At 33.5% G+C, this 21,382-nt stretch overlaps 1 protein-coding gene across 1 annotated transcript; it reads right to left on the bottom strand.

The window, feature by feature from the left end:
- Positions 1-13,607: 13,607 nt before the first annotated feature.
- Positions 13,608-19,998, bottom strand: LOC142339901 (guanine nucleotide-binding protein subunit beta-like protein 1). The gene is made up of 3 exons (XM_075390255.1): positions 19,860-19,998; positions 17,960-19,092; positions 13,608-14,228 (listed from the first exon to the last, which is right to left on the bottom strand). The coding sequence occupies exons 2-3, from the start codon at positions 18,568-18,570 to the stop codon at positions 13,760-13,762; spliced, it is 1,080 nt and encodes a 359-aa protein (XP_075246370.1). The 5' UTR covers positions 18,571-19,092; positions 19,860-19,998; the 3' UTR covers positions 13,608-13,759.
- Between the last annotated feature and the right edge of the window lie 1,384 nt (positions 19,999-21,382).

Raw genomic sequence — 21,382 nt, 5'->3', positions numbered from 1 at the left:
CAATGTTGAACAGTCGTAAGAAATGGCAGACCACAGCGGACAGAAGTCTTCAGCAGGGTGATCTTGTATGGTTAGTGGAAGACAGTGACAAACGTGGATATTACAATCTGGGTCGAATAACCGAAACCTTTGAAGGGTTCGACGGAGTGATTCGATTAGCGAAAATCCGAACAAAGGATGGATACTACAAGAGGCCCGTAGTGAAGCTCGCTCCAGTACTACCAAGTGACGATGATGTTTTCACGAAGGAAAACAGGGCCGGCTATGTTGGAGCTGAGCTTAAAGAATAACAAAATTGCTTAGGAGGGAAAATAGAAACAAAACACTTTCTGTTGTCCTAGTCATTTAAAAGTTATAGTTCTAGTTCTAGTTACAGTTTGTCACGTGAGAAAAAAGAGAAAAGGGGGAAATAACAGAAGCAGCACACAGAACTCAACGTAGTAGCCGCAGAAAACGGCTGAAAGTATAACTCAGCAAAATATTGCAAAACAAATTGTCTTGAGCAGTAAATAACGTGTTAGTGTGTCTTGAACTAGAAATATTCCTGAGCAGTAAATTGTTACTGTGTCTTTTATTCCAAATATTATTCTTGAGCAGTAAATTCTTTTACTGTGTCTTGCATCAACGAATTATTGGAGCTGAAATTCAACTGTTGAAACCCCAACTTCTGGTATTCTCAACTTGTGAGTACAAATAGCAGAAGCCAACTTAAGTTTATATTTAAATATTTTTGCACAAACAGGTCTTAGACATATATCTTTGTCTTCGATTTGTTTTTTCTATCGGATTGAACTGGTATACATAAAGAGATCCCGTATTGTGTGATCTGTAGCAATCCAGCTCAAATTGATAGTTGAAAAAACTAAGATCAGCAAATAGTTACGAACTAAAATAGTTAATGCAACGGTAAGTACAGCAGAGCGGATATACAGTTACAAAAGCGAACTGCATAAACGAAGTATCCGGACAGATTTTGTAACCACTCAGAACGAACTGGGCGGTGTAAAACTTTCTTTGTGAAACACAAGGAGAGCAGCCGTTACACTAGGTCACCAGATTAGGTAAAAAGGACCAAAATGTTTTTAAAAATTGGGCCAAAATGGAATACTGATAACACAATTATGAATGATTCAAAGGCAGACTAATAAAATTTAAGGTTCATGAACATTTTATTGAACAAGAATTTTGAAATCTGCAAAAAATCCAGTAACAGAAAACTGAGCCCCAATAAATAACCAAAAACGCTAAGTTCAAAACACCAGCCAACAAACCGTTTACGTTTAATGGGTTTTTCGATTGATGCTACTCACAACAGAATGATGCCATCAACTCCCAACTTGACGTCTTCTGTCAAGGACAAGTTGACTTTTGATCGATTTCGACGAAAAAGCCGGCAAAACGAAAACACAATTATTGTCAAAAACTGACGGAAGTAGTCGACTTCTAAAAACCTTTTATAGCAACAAACAAGCGAAACAAAACGAATCAAATTTAATTTTACTTTAATAATACACAATCAAAATAGTCCTAAGCTTCCCCCCATCCCAACATAATTCATTAACATCTTCCTCCTTGAAATTCTCTGCAATTTTTCTAAACAAAGGTAATTGAGAAATCACTGTTCTATATGCCTAAAAATCTATAAAACACGTATCTTAACCTTAGCCAATTTCCATCCTTTCTTTAAAACATTAAAAAAAACTCAGATGAATTCAACTGCACGAAAAAACTTAGAACGTTCATTTTTTCAGTTGTTTTAAATGCACTGAACATTTTGAAAGTTTCTTACAAAAAAATCCATCAATTGTCCACCAAAAAAATTATGATCAATGTTTGAAAAATAGACGAACAAACAAAACTAAACCAAAAACAAAATGTCAGTGTTTTTGACATTCAGTTAAAATGATGGAAACCATTGGAGCGTTTCCATGGAAACCATTGGAGCTTTTCACAATTAAACTCCGGGTATTTAAACTAAAAACACATTTGTATTCTTCACAAGTGCCAAAAATAAACCCCAAGTCAGCACACTTAAAGTTCCAACGAAATAAACGGGCATTTTTCTCCGATTTAGAAACAAAAGACAACCTGAACTACACCAAGGGGTTAAGTTTTGAAAAACTTTTAGATAATTGGCTCACAAAACAAGTGAGGTTTATGTAGTTTCAACTCAACGCACACAAAATGAAGCCACATTTATTTAAGAGATTATCTTTTTTCATTTGTGACACTACCTTTTAATGTCCGTTGAATGAAATACAAATAAAACAAGCAGCGAGACAGATGAGATAGTAGGGTTCTCTTGAATAGAATCAGAAATTGCGTATAAATCAAATCTATCAGACTGAATAGCTGCAGATTAAGAATCGCTGATTTAAAGGGAGGGGCTGATTTGACAGAATAGAGAAAAAAAGTTTTCGTATCTTCAACAGCTTAAGTTGATTTTTACTTAAATTGCTAAAACTCAATTTTTATAGCTAATTCAGACAGTCTAGTGTATTTAGCATTGCTTCAAGAAGTATATTTCAACATTTGTATAACTCAACTTCGCATATTGGATGTCAGTTCTTACCTGTTTCATTTTTGAGCTCCGCATTTTTTCCTCTGTTGAGTACACCAGAAAAATTAGCATAAAATATCCGAACCAAACAAGATAGCGAGGTCGTAATTCATGAAAACACAAATGAGCCAATGAAGGCAGATACTGATTAATATAATATTAATTTAAAAATAGCCCACAGACGTCGGAGGAATTGCTCTCAAACGCCCGTCGAGCAGTTGGCTTGGGTAGTAGCCAGCTGTAAGGGTAAGAAAAACTCTTAACATTAGGAGACACCATTTACACCATAAGATTATGACTCCTCAAAACAGTTACGGTGATTCGCATACTTTGAGACTACTAAACTGTAAAGATCTTAGAGCTGCTTAGTCACTTCATGCTCTCCGGTCTTTACATGTGTATTCGATTTTTTAGAAACCGTCAGAGGAAAAATCGGTCCAGCAAAAAATCACATACAAAGACCGCAGGACTATTATAACTGCTACAAACTTTGAGCCCACAACCCATATCAATGTTGAACGTTTTCAAACCCCTACATGCACATCTTTTGCATGTATACAGTTAATTAATGTAATTAATTTCGGTCACTGTAGTAGGGGAAAAAGATATGAAAATCACAGTATAAACATAGCTGGCAGATTGCTAGAAAATAGCCGCAATAGATTCGTAGATCGGCAGTCTAAAAAAACAGTAAAAAAGACAGACCAAAAAAATTCGTCTTTTCATTGAAGGCTGATCTGTTATAATTTGATTAAAAATCTGTATAAGTTATTGCTGCCTCTATTAGCTGATCTCAAATAACCTTCATTTAGAGTGACAAACACCCATTTGACCTTATCTCGTTGAATTAAAGTAAATAAAAGTTAATTTCAAAGTGAGGAAGTCATTTTTGAGAGTGAGGTAAGTCAAGTGTGACCAAAAATTTAATCACGCGCATGAACAAAAAAACTCGCTCCACTAAGAGCGAAAAATGACGTCATACATGCAATTCAGTTGAAATTGCATGAACGAATGAACAAAAAGTGGCTGTGACGTCATATGGTCGTAACAAAAATCATGACGACGAAATAAAAAACATAGCCGGAAGAATTCCGGAAGCGACTCGAAGCGTAAAAACTTGACAAAAACCCTAATTGCAGCTGAAACCATTACCTTTTTTAATAAACCATAAACTCATTACCCCCCCCCCCCCCGGTCTGATCTAAACATTGGTGAAATTTAAACCACTGTAACCAAGAGAAACAAAATGCCGCAAAAATATTTATTATTGAAAACGTTTGGTAAGGATAAGTGCGAAATAATTAGGATAGTCAAAACACTGATAGTCTCAAAAAGCTGACAGGACTATCAACTGCCCTCAAATAATTCAAGATTTTAATCTCAAAAAGATCGCTAAAGCAAACGGCAGATAATAATAACTTAGAAACTAAATTAAATTTTTCAAAAAATAATGCTCAAAGTTAAGAATCAGAAAACTACTACAGTTAGATTTCTCATCACCAAAATTAAGACAAAAACAACATATACTTTTTTCTTCTTGTATATATGCTAGACAACATCATTTCAAACTAATTCAAAAATTATAATAATCATAGAAAAGCAACCGAGTAATATTTAAAGGCAAAAAAATGTTTAAGAACAATACCAAGGTCGGAAAAAATTACAATAAAAAGTAATAAGTAGCTTTACTGGAAAAGGCTTTATAGTTAACTCTTAGTACTGCCTGATGTTGAATGAAATCAATTGCAACCCAAAGAAATGACGAAAATCTAAGAAAAAGCCGAAATCATTCAATTTGTTAAAAGAAAAAAATAAAACCAGTATAAACGTAGGTGCCATGACAGAGCTAGAATGATACAAGCTAAAATGTGAACAATATGGACACAATGTACGGAACACCTTAACAAAGACAAATTCATGTTCAAATCAAAGTTTAAAAGTTTTGAAAGTTTAAAAATCAAATTTAAAAAAACAAGAAAAACTAACACCATTTCATTTTTCAGCATTCAAGACATAAAAAAACAACGATACATTCGAGACAAAAATCTATCCTCCTGAACAGAACAAAAAAAAGAAAAAGCAGAAATCAAACATACGAAACATCGAAACATTTTGCAAAAAAAGGTCAAAAAATTTTTAGGACTGCATTTATAAAAAAAATATAACTAATTTTCAAAAATTTAACGCTAAAAAATTATTGACGTTTTTATTGAAACGAAATTAAAGCCCCTCATGTTGCACAAAAAGAATATTTCTAGTAATTAAAACCAAAATACAGACAAAAATCTGAGAAAAATAGGAAAAAAACTACCAAAATCGGATTAGCATATGTACAATTTTATAAAACAAAAGTACATCGAGGTAAAAAGAGGCATCGAGTACATGAATTGTCAACGGGAAGTTGTCATATTGACTGATTTTTGACAAAAAGACGGCTAAAAGATCCAAAAATGAAGAAAATAATAGGAAAAAAGCCAAAAATTAATTAAAAAATCAAGAAATTTATGTACTTGAAACAATTTTGAACTTGAAACGCGTTTTCAGGCTCTGCAAAACACTGCGCTATTACTTTCCAAGGTTTACATTTCAATATAGCATCGAATAAAAATCATTTCTACAAAAAAACCAAATTACAAGCAAAAAAAATGGGCCACTTAGACGAAAAAACGGCTAAAAACGGTTATCTATATGTGCCATTCAGTCAACAACTACTTTTCAAAGTCAAAAAGTCATTCACTAAACGAAGCGCATGATCAAAAAACTTCTCTCGCTTAGCGAAAATCTGTTCACCAAGACAGCTTTTCTCACTTTTGCTTTTAGGTCAAAATGCCGCGTGAACAAATCTACAAATCTACTTCCTGTAAAAAGAAGACCGAGAGAAAACCAATACTCCTCTTCAAGTCGTAAAAAAACCAAGAGAAGGCCAATAATAGCCCCAGCTATCGCTGTGCGGCTATTAATAAAAGATATTATAAAAAGTTCTTAGTATTAGACGCGGCTACAAAAAAGCTATTACCAATAGACCTTTTCAACCCTCATGGTCCAATCAATGGTTGACGGCTAAAATTCAATTATTTATTCAAAGTTAATCTGATTTATTTTATACATTTATTTGTTGATACACTAGTTTTAAAATATATTTTTCTTCGAGTTTATTCTTAACATAATTATTCCAAATTTACCCTAATTTAATTACAAAACAACATAATTATAGTAAAAACTTACCGGACAGTTGAAAAAGACAGTCACTGAAAACAAGCCTAGACTTTGAAATATGTAAACATGTAGCTATTCTAACTACAGAGAAAAGACAGTAGAGCAAGAATATCAAAATGTTGAAAGTTTAAACAAACAACTCATCAAAAATCACAATTATTCAAGCAAAAACTTTAAGAGATAAAGATATAAAATCAAAAATTTGCATTCCTCAAACGTGACTAATATTAAAATCCAAGATAAAACTCTGATAAAGCTCCAAAAGAAATAAAAATAAATAGAATTAACGTGTAGATTGCTTTTCTGATTTAGAAAAAAAGAATCGATCCTAAACAAAATTTTAAGGAAAATTTTTAAAAATTAATGACCCAACTGAATCAGTAATGTCAATGTCGTTTTGACTCACAGTACATAAAATGATGCCACGATAATTTGACGACTCAAGTTACTTACATAACGAGCGAGCGATCAAAGACAAACAACTATTAACAGTGGAGAACAGAATAATTCTGCTATAAATTCTACAATTATTCAATTAAATAGCTCTGTAAAGTAATAAAAACAAGCAAATGGATTTTGAAATCTTTCTACTTAAAGTCTGTAAGGAAAGCCTGAACACAGAAAAACATTAATTTGGGCACAAAAACAATATTGACATTTCTCAAGTTATTTAATCAATTAAAAAAACAAGAAAAACGAATATGATACCAAAAAAGTTTTTTTAATTTTAATAAAAAATACAGAATCATCTGTAGACATTTCAACACATTAAAACAACTAACAAGGATGTGCTCCAATTAAAATAAGCTGCACAATTATTGCACATCAAAACTTTACAAGAATCAAACAATTTAACAATAGTTTTCCTTAAAGATTTTTGTCAGAAAGTTGACTTATCGCAACGTGAAATCATCAAGAGGACAAATTCTAATTTGAGAAAAACATTTTCTGACATTTCCAGCAACTGCAAATAAAAAAGCAAACTGAAACAAATTGATGTATTTTTGAGCTTAAAAACTTCGGCAATTATAATGACAACGAACAATGCAATCAGACCTAATTTTGCCTGGACTTTTCATACAAAAAACTCGATTTCGCATTAACGAGGAGCCGGTAAACAAAAGATTACACAAAAACGAGAAAACGAGTTCTCAATACATTCTATAGCAAACAAACAAAAAACATTTACCTTGTTACCCAGTACTTTTGGATCTTGGCTAAAAAAAGTCAATAGTGCTGAATACCGCACCAGAATTACAGTCATGCAATGTAAACTATACCAGAACAAAGCTTATCAAAAACAGCAATATCATAGCTATAAGCAAAAAAAAAACAAAATTCCGTTTCCAAAAATGTAGACCAAATGATCGCCATTTACAAACATAGTTGGTAGATTGCCAGTAAATTCGTAGATCGGCAGTCTAAAAACAGTAAAAAAGACAAACCAAAAAATTCGCCTTTTCATTGAAGGCTGATCTGTTATATTTTGATTAAAAATCTGAATCAGTAATGGCTGCCTCTATTAGCTGATCTCAAATAAGCTTCATTTAGAGTGACACACACCCATTTGACCTTATCTCTTTGAATTGAAGTAAATAAAAGTCAATTTCAAATTGAGGGAGTCATTTTTGAGAGCGAGGTAAGTCAAGTGTGACCAAAAATTTAATCACGCGCATGAACAAAAAAACTCGCTCCACTAAGAGCGAAAAATGACGTCATACATGCAATTCAGTTGAAATTGCATGAACGAATGAACAAAAAGTGGCTGTGACGTCATATGGTCGTAACAAAAATCATGACGACGAAATAAAAAACATAGCCGGAAGAATTCCGGAAGCGACTCGAAGCGTCAAAACTTCACTAACAAATCCGTAATTGCAGCGGAAGCCACTACCCTCTGTATTAAACCATTAATTCACCATCTCTCCAGGTCTGCTCTAAAAATTGGTGAAACTTGAACCACTGTCAGCAAGAGAAACAAAATGCAGCAAAATTTTCCATCATTGAAAACGTTTGGTAACATTAAAAAACCGAAATAATTAAAGAGGTCAAAAAAGTATTAGACTGAAACAGCTGACAAGGTTATCAATTGCCCTCAAATAATTCATGATTCTAATCTGAAAAAGATCGCGAAAGCAAACGGCAGATAATAATCTTAGAAACTAAGTTAAATCTTTTCAAAAGAAAACTCAAATTTAAGAATCAGAAAACACCTATAATTACACTTCTAATCACTTCAATTAAGACAAAAAACAACACACACTTGTTCCTTGTTGTACATATGCTAGCATATGTAAATATGATTGCATACTAATTCAAAAATTAAATTGATCATAGAAAAGACATAAGCAGCAGAATATTCAAAGGCAAAAAATCATATAAATTAATAACAAGGCCGGACGAAAATTGCAGTAAATAGTCTTAAGTAGAAATTGTGGAAAAGGCTTGCTATCAAACTCTCAGTACTGCCTTATGTTGAATGAAACCAAATGCAAACCAAAGAAATGACGAAAATCTAAGAAAAAGCTGAAATCATTCATTTTTAACAATTGAAGAAATCAATATACCGAAAATAAATGTACTAACTAGAATGTGAAGAATATTGGCACAATGTAAGGAACACCGTAACAAAAACATTCTTGATTTTTGAAAGTTGAAAATCAATTAACAATTCAAGAAAAACGAGTACATTTCATTGGTCAGCATTCAAGACATATTAAAGATAACTAATCATCCGATACAAAGATCTATTCTCCTGAAGAGAACAAAAAATAGGAAAAAGCAGAATTCATAAATACGAAAAATTGAAACATTTTGCAAAAAAATGTTCAAAAAACTTTTAAGACCGCATATATGAAAAAGTTTTAACTGTTTTTCAAAAACCTAACGCCAAAAAATGATTGAATTTCTATTTAATTGAAATTAAAGTCCCTCATGTTGCACAAAAAGACTATTTCTAGCAATTACAACCAAAACAAAAAAACTGACGAAAATCGGAAAAAAACTACCAAAATAGGATTAGCATGTAATTTTTATGAAACAAAATTACATCGAGGTAGAAAGAGGCGTTGAGTATATGAATTTTCAAAGAGAAATTGCCGTATTAACTGATTTTTGACAAAAAGACGGTTAAAAGATCCAAAAATGAAGAAATTAATAGAAAAAAAAGCCAAGAATTAACTAAAAAATTAAGAAATGTGCCAATTTTCAAATTGAAACGCATTTTCAGGCTCTGCAAAACACTGTGGAATTAATTTCCGAGGTTGACATTACAATATAGTATCAAATAAACATTAATTCTATAAGAAACCAAATTAAAAGCAAAAAAATGGGCCACAATCCAAAAAACGGCTAAAAACTTATCTATATGTGCCATTCAGTCAAAAACTACTTTTCAAATTAAAAAAGTCATTCACTAAACGAAGCGCATGATCAAAAAACTTCTCTCGCTTAGCGAAAATCTGTTCACCAAGACATCTGTTCTCACTTTTGCTTTTAGGTCAAAATGCCGCGTGAACAAATCTACAAATCTACTTCCTGTAAAAAGAAGACCGAGAGAAAACCAATACTCCTCTTCGAGTCGTAAAAAACCACCAGAAGGCCAATAATAGCCCCAGCTATCGCTGTGCGGCTATTAATAATAATACGGTTATAGTTCGCGACAGCTCTAGAGTCAGAACTTCTAAAAATAACCTTTTAACCTTGAATATAACCTCAGGTTATTATCGGCTGAACATTAGAAACACACTCAGCACTCTTTATGTCCAATTCCAACGTTAGAAAAACAGAATGTTCAACAACAGAAGTCACTGTTGGAGAAGGAAGCAGTCAAATTTCAAGTAGTGAATAAACTTGCTTCAGCTGAAAAACATAACCGATAGAATAAAGGAAACAATTCCAAGAGTTGTGCAATATTTTTTATCTAACCTTCCCCACCTAAAAATCAGAAATATCCGAGAATTAGCAAAACATAGCTGGTAGATTGCCAGAAAATAGCCGCAATAGCTTCGTAGATCGGTAGTCTAAAAAACAGTAAAAAAGACAGACAAAAATTTGTCTTTTCCTTGAAGGCTGGTCTGTTATATTTTGATTAAAAATCTGTATGAGTTATTGCTGCCTCTTTTAGCTGCTCTCAAATAACCTTCATTTAGAGTGACGCACTCCCATTTGACCTTTTCTCTTTGAATTAATTCAAATAAAACTCAATTTCAAGGTGAGGAAGTCATTTTTGAGAGTGAGGGTAATTCAAGTGTGACCACAATTTACCCACGCGAATGAACAAAAAAACCTCGCTCCACTAGAAGCGAAAAATGACGTCGCGCACGCACTTCGGTTGATATTGCATGAACGAACGAAGAAAAAGCACATTTGAAGTGGTTGTAACGTCATTTAGTCGTGACAAACACGAAAACATAGCTGGAAGAACTCCAGAAGCGACTCCAGGCGTCAAAACTTCACAAAAAACCGTAACTGCAGCTGAGGCCATTACCTTTTGTATTAAACCATTAGCTCATTACCTCCCCGAAAAATTGGTGAAATTTGAACCACTGTCACCAAGAGAAACAAAATGCGGCAAAATTTTATATTTTTGAAAACGTTTGTAACATTAAAAAAATTCCGAAAAAATTAGGATGGTCAGAATACTGATAGGCTGAAAAAGCTGACGGGGCTATCAATTGCCCTCAAAAACAAAGTTAATTTTTCAAAAAAGACTGCTCAAAATTAGGATTCAGAAAACCACTACAATTAGATTTCTAATCACTGCAAATAAGACAAAAACAACATATATTTCTTCCTTGTTGTATATAAGCTAGACAGCAAGATTTCATACTAATTCGAAAATTAAAATAATCAGAGAAAAGACATAGAACAGAATAATATTCAAAGGCAAAAAATCTTTTCAAAACAATTCCAAGGCCGCAAGAAAATTACAATAAAAAGTATAAAGTGGAAGTTTTGAGAAAAGCTTTCCAGCAATCTCTCAGTACTGCCTTTTTTTGAATGCAATCAATTGCAAACCAAAGAAATGACGAAAATTTAAGAAAAAGCTGAAATTATTCAATTTTTAAAAACTGATAAAATCAATATAACCAGTATAAATGTACGTGCCAGGACAACTCCAGAATGATACTAACTAGAGTGGGAAGAATATGGACACAAAGCAAGGAACGCCGTAACGAAGATTAATTCTTGATTTTGAAAGTTAAAAATCAATTTGAAACAATCAAGAAAAACGAATACATTTAGTTCATTGTTCAGCATTCGAGACATTGAAAAGACATCAACCGAGACAAAGATCCATCCTCCTGAACAGAACAAAAAATGAAAAAGCAGAATTCAAAAGTACGAAATATTGAAGCCGATAAATGGCCGAAAAATTTTTAAGACTGCATTTATGAAAATTTTTAACTGTTCTTCACAAACTTATCGCTAACAAATGATTGAATTTGTATTGAAACGAAATTAAAGTCCCTCATGTTGAACCAAAAGACTTTCTACTAATTAAAGCCAAATACAGACAAAAAAACTGAGAAAAATTACCAAAATCGGATTAGTATATGTACAATTTTATATAACAATATTAGGTCGAGGTAGAAAGGGGCGTTGAGTCTATAAATTACCAAAGGAAAGTTAACATATTAACTGATTTTTGACAAAAAAGACGGCTGAAAAATCTAAAAATAAAGAAATTAATAGAAAAATCCAAAAATTAATTAAAAAATCAATAAATGTGCCAATTTTGAACTTGAAACGCATTTTCAGGCTCTGCAAAACACTTTTGTATCAATTTCCGAGTTTTACAATTCAATATAGCATCAAATAAAAGCCATTTCTACAAAAAACCAAATTAAAAGCAAAAAAACTGGGCCACTTAGACCACAAAACGCCTCAAAACGGTTATCTATATGTGCCATTCAGTCATAAACTACTTTTCAAAGTCAAAATTTCATTCACTGAAGGCAGCGCATGATCAAAAAATTTCTCTCGCTCACAAAAAATTAGTTCACACGGCAACTTTTCTCACTTTCGCTTTTAGGTCAAAACAGCGTCTGAACGAATAGTACTTTGTAAAAAAAACCTTCAGAAAACGAATACTCCTCTTCGAGTCGTAAAAAAACCAAGAGAAGGCCAATAATAGCCCCAACTATCGCTGTGCGGCTATTAAAAAGAGCTAATTGCCGAATAAAACAAATATTTTAAAAATGCCGACAGTTTATTAGTTTGTGCTGGCGGCCCGGGGTAGGTGTCAAGAGGTGTATTTAGGGAAGATCCGTAGCTTTTCTGTGGGGAAGGTGTAGATGGGGTATGCAGGTAAGCGTATGGTGTGGATTTAATGCAGGACTGTTATCGGATCAAATGATCACAAAATTATTTTCTGACCATTAATTTAACTAGCAGTTCCCAATTGCAATACATTCATTCCCAATTTCATTGCAAACCGACTAACAGCTGACAAATAGTTCTCGAACGACATATGGAGCAATTTAATTCAAGAGCCGAAGCCTACAGTACCCAATTTCATTACAAACCGACTAACAGCTGACAAATGGCTCTCGAACTACATGTGGAGCAATTTAATTCAAGAGCTGAAGCCTATATAAGTTTTTGTCTGTGGGTGAAAAATGCCACCAGGGTGGGAATCGAAACCGCGCCCCCTTGAGTCCTAGCCAGAAGAATTCACAACTCGGCTATCACGGCCTTCACATTTCCTACGCTAAAATCGGTTTTAGTTTACTAACAAACTTTACTTAGGAGGGAGAGCGATTGATATCACTCAAAAATGAAGTGTCAAAAAGCGTCAAAATGTCCAAAAAGGGGTAAAGCAAGAATTTTCCATTGAAAAAAGACTTCGTTCGAGACCAATTAATCGGGAAAAGTTGGCAAACTCTGAACATGTCGACAAATTCTCTTATGATGTCTAATAACAGGGCACTCGATTACTTTACACCGTCGAGCTGTATTTGAAGTACCGATTTCAAGAAACGATTGTTGAAAATTTTTGCAATAATTTCAGTAAAATTGTGCGTAAATGAATTTTTGCCCAACATTCAATCCTGCAAAAGAAGACTCAAGCTACTAACAAAAAAATACTGGAAACAACATAACGCTACTGTTTGAAACATGAAGGAGCTGCATAAACCGTACAACCCTTCATAATTACACGATGTCGATCATCCATTTACAAAGGGTGTAAGATATTAGACAAAACCTCGACATAGCAAATTTGTAAGCATTTAAGCACAAATTAAATCCGGCAAAGCGTTCTTTGAAAAGCCATTTGGTGGTATTCAAGTCTCCGTAGTACTTATGTTAATTTGATAGTGAATTTGAATTGAATTTCTATGCCCTTATTAATAAAGTAGATTCTAATTATGATGGCTAGTCTCGTCGCTAAATAGGCTATGGCAAATTAAGATCAATACAAAAATGCCATTAACTCACAAATTCCATTGTGAAAAAATACTGAGGAGAAGAGACAGTATCGTGACTTACTTTTCAAAACTTTTTGATGACATTTCAAATTTTTAAACCTTTTTTTTGCCTGGTAACCACTCACTTTCCAAGCACCTGAACTGAAAACAATTACAACATGATTTTTCACTGAGCTACAAGAACTGCTTCAAAGCGTTTCACAGTTTGTTCAGGGTTGCAAAATTTTATTTTATGAACACAAAATGATTTCGACGAGTTTTCACCTAATATCCCATGCTCATTGAAGTTTTCAGTTGAAGTTATCACTTCCTTTAGTTTAAACTTAAACAAGTGAACATGCAATCACAAACCGTTAGAAAAGCTAAGCATGGCTAATGCAGCTACATAATAAAAAAAACTGAGAACACTGTCAATTTTCTGGTCAAGAATAACAATTTCATTACATTCATTTAAATTAAAAGAAACGTCACAAATAGAACGCATTAACATCTCGGAATATAATTCTCAGGATCATGTATTCAAGTTTATTAAAAAAGACTCCAGTGGTTATTATTCGCCCGCATATAAATTCCAACATGCAACTTTGCCATCTTTACATGCCGAAAACAATCTCTTCCCAACAAACTTCAGGGCCACAATAGTTGACGTATGATATGTCAGCACCGCCAACTGTTTCAGCCCCTTTGCAGAAAAGTATCGAATTCTGGAATCCCATCCTGCCGACACTAACAATAACCCATCATCTGGTCTAAACTGAAGGCAACTTAAGCCAGGATTTGTCACTTCAACAGTTTTTGAAAATTCCATTTTTGTAACTGAATCTGCGGATGTAATATCTACTGTCGATATTTTACGTTCAACTGAGCCCACGGCAACTTTAGTGCAATCGTGATTAGCGGCAATGCATGTCAATGTGTACGCAGTATTTCTGTCCATTTGGAAATTGCATTCTGCCAAGGCTTCCTGCGTTTCCACTGAGTAAAGAACGATGCAACCAATTTCGAAGGCCGCTAGTAACCTAAATATATATCTGACCAGTTAAGTTTTCAGAAAAAATAGTTACAAAAAACACTATACAAGCCTGGTCTTTGTCAACGACAAATAGTGAAGATATAAATTGTTCAAGGAACTTCTCGATGATAAAAAATTAAGAATGTAATCAACCGATGGCAGGTGAAGCACTAGATGTCTCACTGAGCTAAGATTTTAGCAGTACCATTAATTTGTGGAGCGCCGGAATGTTGTAGAAATTTTCAAATTAAAGACATCTGAGCATTCACTTGATTTCAATTGAGCAGCGGAGAATTTTGTAATGAAAACGTATGCTAAAATAGCACACTTTTCTGGATAAAAAAGGGTTTCCTCTTGAGGACAGAAAGCCAGTGAAAAAACCAGACTTAAAAAAACAACTTAGCCAAGCTGTGAGATATTAGATAATACGCACACTAACCCACGCCTTCCAAAAAATATTGCATGCATTGAATAGTTGTTTGTAGTCATTTGTTAGAAAGTCATTTGAAAAAGTTATCTCCAATGATATGAAACACAAGGTCCTGTAAAGCATGAAACAACTTCTAAACAAGATAATTAATTGAGTTGAAATATTCGCTTGCAGCCAAACTGGTTTTCCTTAAAGTTAAGGTAAAATTTAAGCAGAAAATGGTTATGTATAATTAAATTTAATATATTTCAACGTCAAAAGATATTCGAAGTGACACCTTGGGACTTAAACTAAAATTCACGTGTAATGATATTCTCTTTTTGTTAAAACAAAGTAAAATCGGCCAAAAAATTAATAACTTTTTTTAAAAAAGCTCAGTTTATCTTAAAGTTGGCACAAAACTGCCGAAAACGTCATCTTTTCAAGTTAACAAAAAAATTAACCTGCGGTCAAAACAAAGGCAATTTAATAAGCAGTAGCATAAAATTGTGGGAAAACGTCCGATAAGGAATTAAAATGGCCTAAGAAATTGTAAACTTTCAGAACAGTAATTTGTCCCTAATTTCAACAGAGACAACTAACTAATGAATATACTTTGCACTCATACAAAAAACAACTCATTAGTCTATTCTAATCCGAAAAAATTATCAACTAAACGTTTACTCCAAAAACACGACAAAGTTAGTGTTCTTTCCGCGTTCGCAAACATTCAGCTTGGACATTAGAGCAGTATGTTTACTAGTTTTTTATCTGAAAGTAAGGAACAATGGTACTATGAACTTTATTTACATTTAAAGGCAAGTGAAAAAGGTATAGAGCTAATTTATCCATTCTTAAAGTTAATGAATAAGATGTCACCTGTATCTCATAGTTAAACTTCTAACTTGCATAGACAATAAACATATGAGTTGTGGAGCTAACATCTATATCGTGCTCATCAACAATAACCAAGGTTCAAATGTTTCGACAGCTGAAAAAGAACAAAAGGTAATTTTATAGAAAACTTATGGGTAGCAGTCCTACCTAAACAATTATCATCCTGAGCGTCAACATTGAGAGCCATTTGAAAAAGAAATAGCCAGAGGCAAATAAAAGACAAATTGTAATGAGCGAGAAAGTTGCCAAAAAGCACTGTGTAAAATCTGTACAAAATTTTTTTGAAAAATAGCACAATTTTGTGGTGTACTAAAAGCGCAGAACAGCCCAAAAAGATGAAACTATATTTAATTTAACAAAATTCGTCTGCAACATTCCACAGTTCTGCGGGATCATATAGTATTACGAAAGTTTCAAGCAGATTTGATCGATAAACTCTCCCGAGGAAAAATTCGGACGCTCAACCTCCCGCTTTAATTTCCGCAGAAAGGAATTGCTTGACCTTCTGTATGATATCGAAATTTCTAAGCAATCAGTAACATAGCTGGCAAATTGGCAGAAAATAGCCGCAATAGCTTCGTAATCTGCGGTCTAAAAAAATTTAAAAAGACAGACCAAAAAAATTCGTCTTTTCATTGAAGGCTGATATGTTATATATTGATTAAAAGTCTGAATAAGTTTTTGCTGCCTCTAATAGCTGCTCTCTAATAACTTTCATTTAGAGAGACACGCACCCATTTGACCTTATCTCTTTGAATTAAAGTAAATAAAAGTCAATTTCAAAAGTGAGGAAGTCATTTTTGTGAGTAAGGCAAGTCAAGTGTGACCAAAAATTTAATCACGCAAATCAACACAAAAACTCGCTGCACTAAGAGCAAAAAATGACGTCACACACGCACTTCAGTTAAAATTGCATGAACGAATGAACAAAAATCAAATTTGAAGCGGTTGTGACGTTATATGGTCGTAACAAAAATCGCGACGACGAAATAAAAAAACCAAGAGAAGCCCAATAATAGCCCCAGCTATCGCTGTGCGGCTATTAATAAACAATATTGTACCTGCCTATTAACATTTTTGATAAGAGAATATCGGATAGCATTAACAAAAAGCGAAGAGGTAGAACATAGAGATATATTAGCCCTTCTTTATACCTTAAATTATCCATTTCGTAAATTTTCTATGGAAAGTTTCTAAATTCCGAAGGTCTGTTTTTGAAGGCGTGTAAAAATTGGACGCCTAATTGACAATCGGAATAAGCGTACTCTTTACTAGGTTTAATTTAGCCGTAATTGTGAGTTCGCTTGACGTTTTTTAATTTTGATAAACATTTTTCGACCAGCATTAGCGAAATTTTGCCCCAAAAAACTTATTAATTCAATACAAAGCACTAGCAACAGTTAATAATTAGCTTAAATGCAAAATATTAGTTCAAAAAAGTTGATTATTAAAAAAGATGATTTTCAAAAAAAATTGTTAATTTTTTTTTTACAAATTTGGATTTAATAAAATATTCGTAAAAAAAAACATTAAGAAAATTATCCAAAAATTAATCGATTAATTTGGCAAGCCTAAATGGGACTAAGAAATTCATAAGTGGGCTTCAAATAACCACATTAGAGGTTAACATATACCACTATGAAGATTTAAAGTGAAAATTGGCACCAGTTTCGGCGCACTTTTCAGTTGACTTTTAGTAATAAATTGCCGCCAATTGAATTCAGCTGCTTGAAATTCTGATTGAGAGAGAATTTTAGATCGCGCAAAACGCAAAAAGTCAAGGGCGTAAAAGTCACTCGAAAAGTTAAAAAATTGTCAAGCGAAAATTTTGCATAAAAAAAGACAGACACGTTTACAATAATTGCTATGAACTTCGTTCAAGAGCAATTAATAAGCCTGATGAGCAATTCCCAATGAGCAAAAATAGCAATAGTGAGCAAAAAATCAACAAAATTAGTCTAAGCAGTGCCAATGGTCACAAAAATTTATCTCCTCGATAACTCCTCGAGAACAAAACGAAACTGAGAAAATTGTCGGATAAAAATATTCTACTGTAGAAGGACTTTCTGATGATATCACTTTTCGTCTTTTTACTTCATATACCTCGATCAGCCAAAATCGACTGAACAAAAAAACAGCTGAGCATATAGCTCCCTCTATAATGTGGATGGGAACAAAAAATAACCAGAATTGCAGGAGGAAAATTACTCTTTCTCTAAACAAGTCCGACCAAATTTTGCCCGAAGCTGCAAATATGTCTTAGCATTTATGAAGCAGAAAATTAAACTGAAATAGGTTGTAATGAAATTGAAATTACATCCGCTCTATTTTTATAGCGGTCATAACCATTCGATTACTTTAAGATCGAAAATGTTTATAGAAATAATGCAGCTCAATTGAAAAACCAATTGCAATCAGTTTGAAAAAGGTACCTTGTTTTCGATGTATTGCTCATGATAATCACTGCCATTGGCAACCCATAGTTTTTACAGCATTGAATTTCATTTTTAGTTTCAAATGCTGTCGCACTGTCGAATAAATTAGTATCCAAATGGAAGACACGAAAAAAGTATTCACTATTCTTATCAACGGGAGACACTAGCATACACAAATCTTCTTTAAGTAACAAATCACACTTGCAGAAAGCTGTAAAACCAGTTTCTAGTCGCTTGGAGAAAACCACGCTTTTCTCTTGTTCTAAAGAATGCTCCAGAAACATTCGAAAAATATACACACCACCATCTCGACACTGCGAACAAATTAATGATAATGAATTTGATTCGGATGATCGTGTCACTTCCGTCCAGACAATACCTCGCAGGTTCTTTTTAAGCAAATTGTTACTGCTTTCGACAACGTCCACGGTTCGGATTGACCTTCGTTGCCTTTCAATTTCCCAGAAATCAACTTTACCAGACTGATCTGATAAAGCTAGGCAATCACCGTCTACGGGATGAGAGAAAAATGATATGTGGTTGATGGCACTTTCAAAGCTCCAACTTTTGCGGAGCACAAATTCGGGTCCAGGTGGTAGTGGTGGCATCTTTATGGACGAATACTAACAGGTGTCAGCCGCCACTAACTGGAGGGATAAACGCGAGTTCAGATTCAGGAGACAATTCAAGTGGCGAATCGAGGTTCTCTATATAATTTAAATCAAGAGTTAACATACACTTTCCTTTAAGGGGTAACAAGCAAGGGTACTGCTCATAAATTAATTCCGCAATGTGACGTCCATTTAGCTTCTCCCCTAGTGGTACTTTGAGTCGAACCTCTTCTCTTTCATCGGCCAACGTTCTGGCTGCGGCAAAAAGAAGCAGGTTAATTTCCATACAGCATTAAGTCATCTAGAAACAATGGATCAATAAAAAATCTTCGAGATGAATTTCTACCATTTCGTACGCTTCACTTTGATCCATGAATATTACTTTGATATGCACTGAATTAATATTACTGGTAGGATTCATATTATTGATGTAAAACTGAAATCTACAAAGTTCGATAATAGCTCTTCACACCATAAATGTGCATTTTATTCTCCTCAGCAGTTCCGGTGAAGCGTAAACTTAAGAGACAAGTAAGAGTCTGAGAGAAAGGAATTGCTGGAGAAACTTAATGCCCTCGGGTTTTTTTCCACTTCAAAAAGTCAGCAAAATGTGTTGATCAGCGTGTTGATCAAATGTGTTGATCAAAAAACGGTCAAACAAATATCAGTTAGACGACGAATCGCATTAAAGAATACAAACAGGAGTAATATAAATGCTATATGTATTTTCTATATAAATATTTAAAGTTTACGATATTACTCCGGTTAAGATATCTCGCTTGGCACTCAAACTCCAAACGTATTGCCTCAAACAGCTCTAATAACAGGAAAACAGTGTTGGAAAGGAAAAAAAACAAAACGAACACTTTCCCCGAAAATATGTCCTCAACTTTTATCCAAAACAGTGTCTAATTATTGCAAACATATCCCATTGCCGTCGTACGAATTGACGGACGGTAGAACGAATGGCGCGGCACGATTCTATTGCAACCTGATTTAGAGCGCAGGAAGGGGCATAATGGACTTAAATGTGCTAAGTTTACTACAGGGTTCAAATTACGTTAATAAATATTATAATAGACCGTTACTCAAATTTTAAGTGAAAAAATGGCGAACAATTTCTTTGACTTTAATTTTTTAAATCTTCAAAAATGTAAATAACCACAAAAAGTTATAACCACAACAAAAACGTTTGGTTAAATATTTACATTTTCAAAATCGCCTCTTAAATATATGAATAGTTTGGTCTTTATACTTCAGTAGAACAAATTTCTAAAGCCTCTTACTTGTCTATCTATTGGAACACGTTCATGCAGTTTGACCATTTCGCTGCTTAATTTTTCCGTAAATTTATTTTTAGTTTTCTCTTTTCTGTTTCAATTGGCAAATTATTCCACTTCCTAGACAAATTTCTAATCAGTGACCTGTCACTCCATTTGGATTGGCACTTACTCTTTGCAAAAGTACTGGAGAGTTCTAGAATTTTTGGTCAATTCGAACTTTTCAAAAATGAGGAGTTTTTGGTTTCTCGACTGCTCTCTTTATATTGTGAGAGGAGGTCAAAAAATTTAAGACAAACGTTTTTAATGAAAAGCTCTGCTGGTAAAATTTTGTCTTTCAATAATAGATCTCTTGCACTGTCAAACTTTTTGCGCAGGTGGCAAACCTTTATTCCCCAACTTATTTTTCTATTAACTCTCTGAAGTGACATAACCGACAACGATTGAAAAAAATGGCACTGAAATTGAGATGAGACAGAACAAGTGATTTAAAAAGCCCGATTCTTGCTTTTAATGGTAGAAAATGTCTTACTAAGTAAATTGACCTAATAGCATTTGCCATTTTTGTTAACGTTTTGTTTAGCTGAATATCAAAATTTAGATTGTTATCAATCATTATACCTAAATAAGGACAACTTGTTTTTGGCTCTATGAAAATTCCATTATAATGAAATTGTTCAATTTTTGATTCACCATTTTTTGAAAAACTACAATTTCTGTTTTATCTCGGTTTAAAGTTAGCATATTTTGCCTCATATAAATGTGAGTAATTTCAAATACACTGTTAATTTCGCATAAAAGATGTTCATCGGATTTGGGATGACAAATAATGCATGTATCATCTGCAAACTGTAAAACATCCTCTCTTTTTTTTTCATTTTTTCTGGGAAATCGTTGATATACCCTATAAAAATTAAAGTTCCGAGAACTGTTCCTTGAGGTATTCAGTGATTGATTGTCAACCAGTTCGAATATTCAAAGCCGTTGTTTACGCATTGTTTTCTGTTAGATAAAAACGATTCTAGCATTGCAATTGATTCCGTACTAAATCCATAATTTGCAATTTTTCGAGAAAAATTTTGCGAGATATTGAGTTAAAAGCTTTGGCCAAATCCAAGAATATAGTAACAAAGGTTTCGTTTTCTTCCAACAAAAAGTTCACTGATTCTGTCAACGATATTACTGTATCATTCGAAGATTTTTTTTTTCAGAAACCCAATCTGATTTTTTTTATTATTTCATACTTTTCAGCATGTTCTAGCATTTGTTGGAGCAGAAGTCTTTCAAAAATTTTTGCAAGAGTCGGTGTAACTGAAATTGGTCGGTAGTTTTCTGCTTCCAGTGGATCACCTTTTCTGTAAATTGGAGTTACATATGCTTTTTTAAGTACATCGGGAAAAACATTTTTTGATATGCATTCGTTTATTGCAAACTGTAGATGTGTTCCAATAAACATTTTGCTACACTTGAAAGACCATGTAGTAAGTAATCCAGGACCCGCTGCTTTGTTTTGTGGTAATTGATCAATT

Source organism: Convolutriloba macropyga, chromosome 5 (assembly GCF_964194025.1).
Source record: "Convolutriloba macropyga chromosome 5, txConMacr16.3, whole genome shotgun sequence".
NCBI classification, from domain to species: domain Eukaryota; kingdom Metazoa; phylum Xenacoelomorpha; order Acoela; family Convolutidae; genus Convolutriloba; species Convolutriloba macropyga.
The sequence above is the reverse complement of the archived record's forward strand: the minus strand, read 5'-3'. Positions and strand labels throughout refer to the sequence as shown.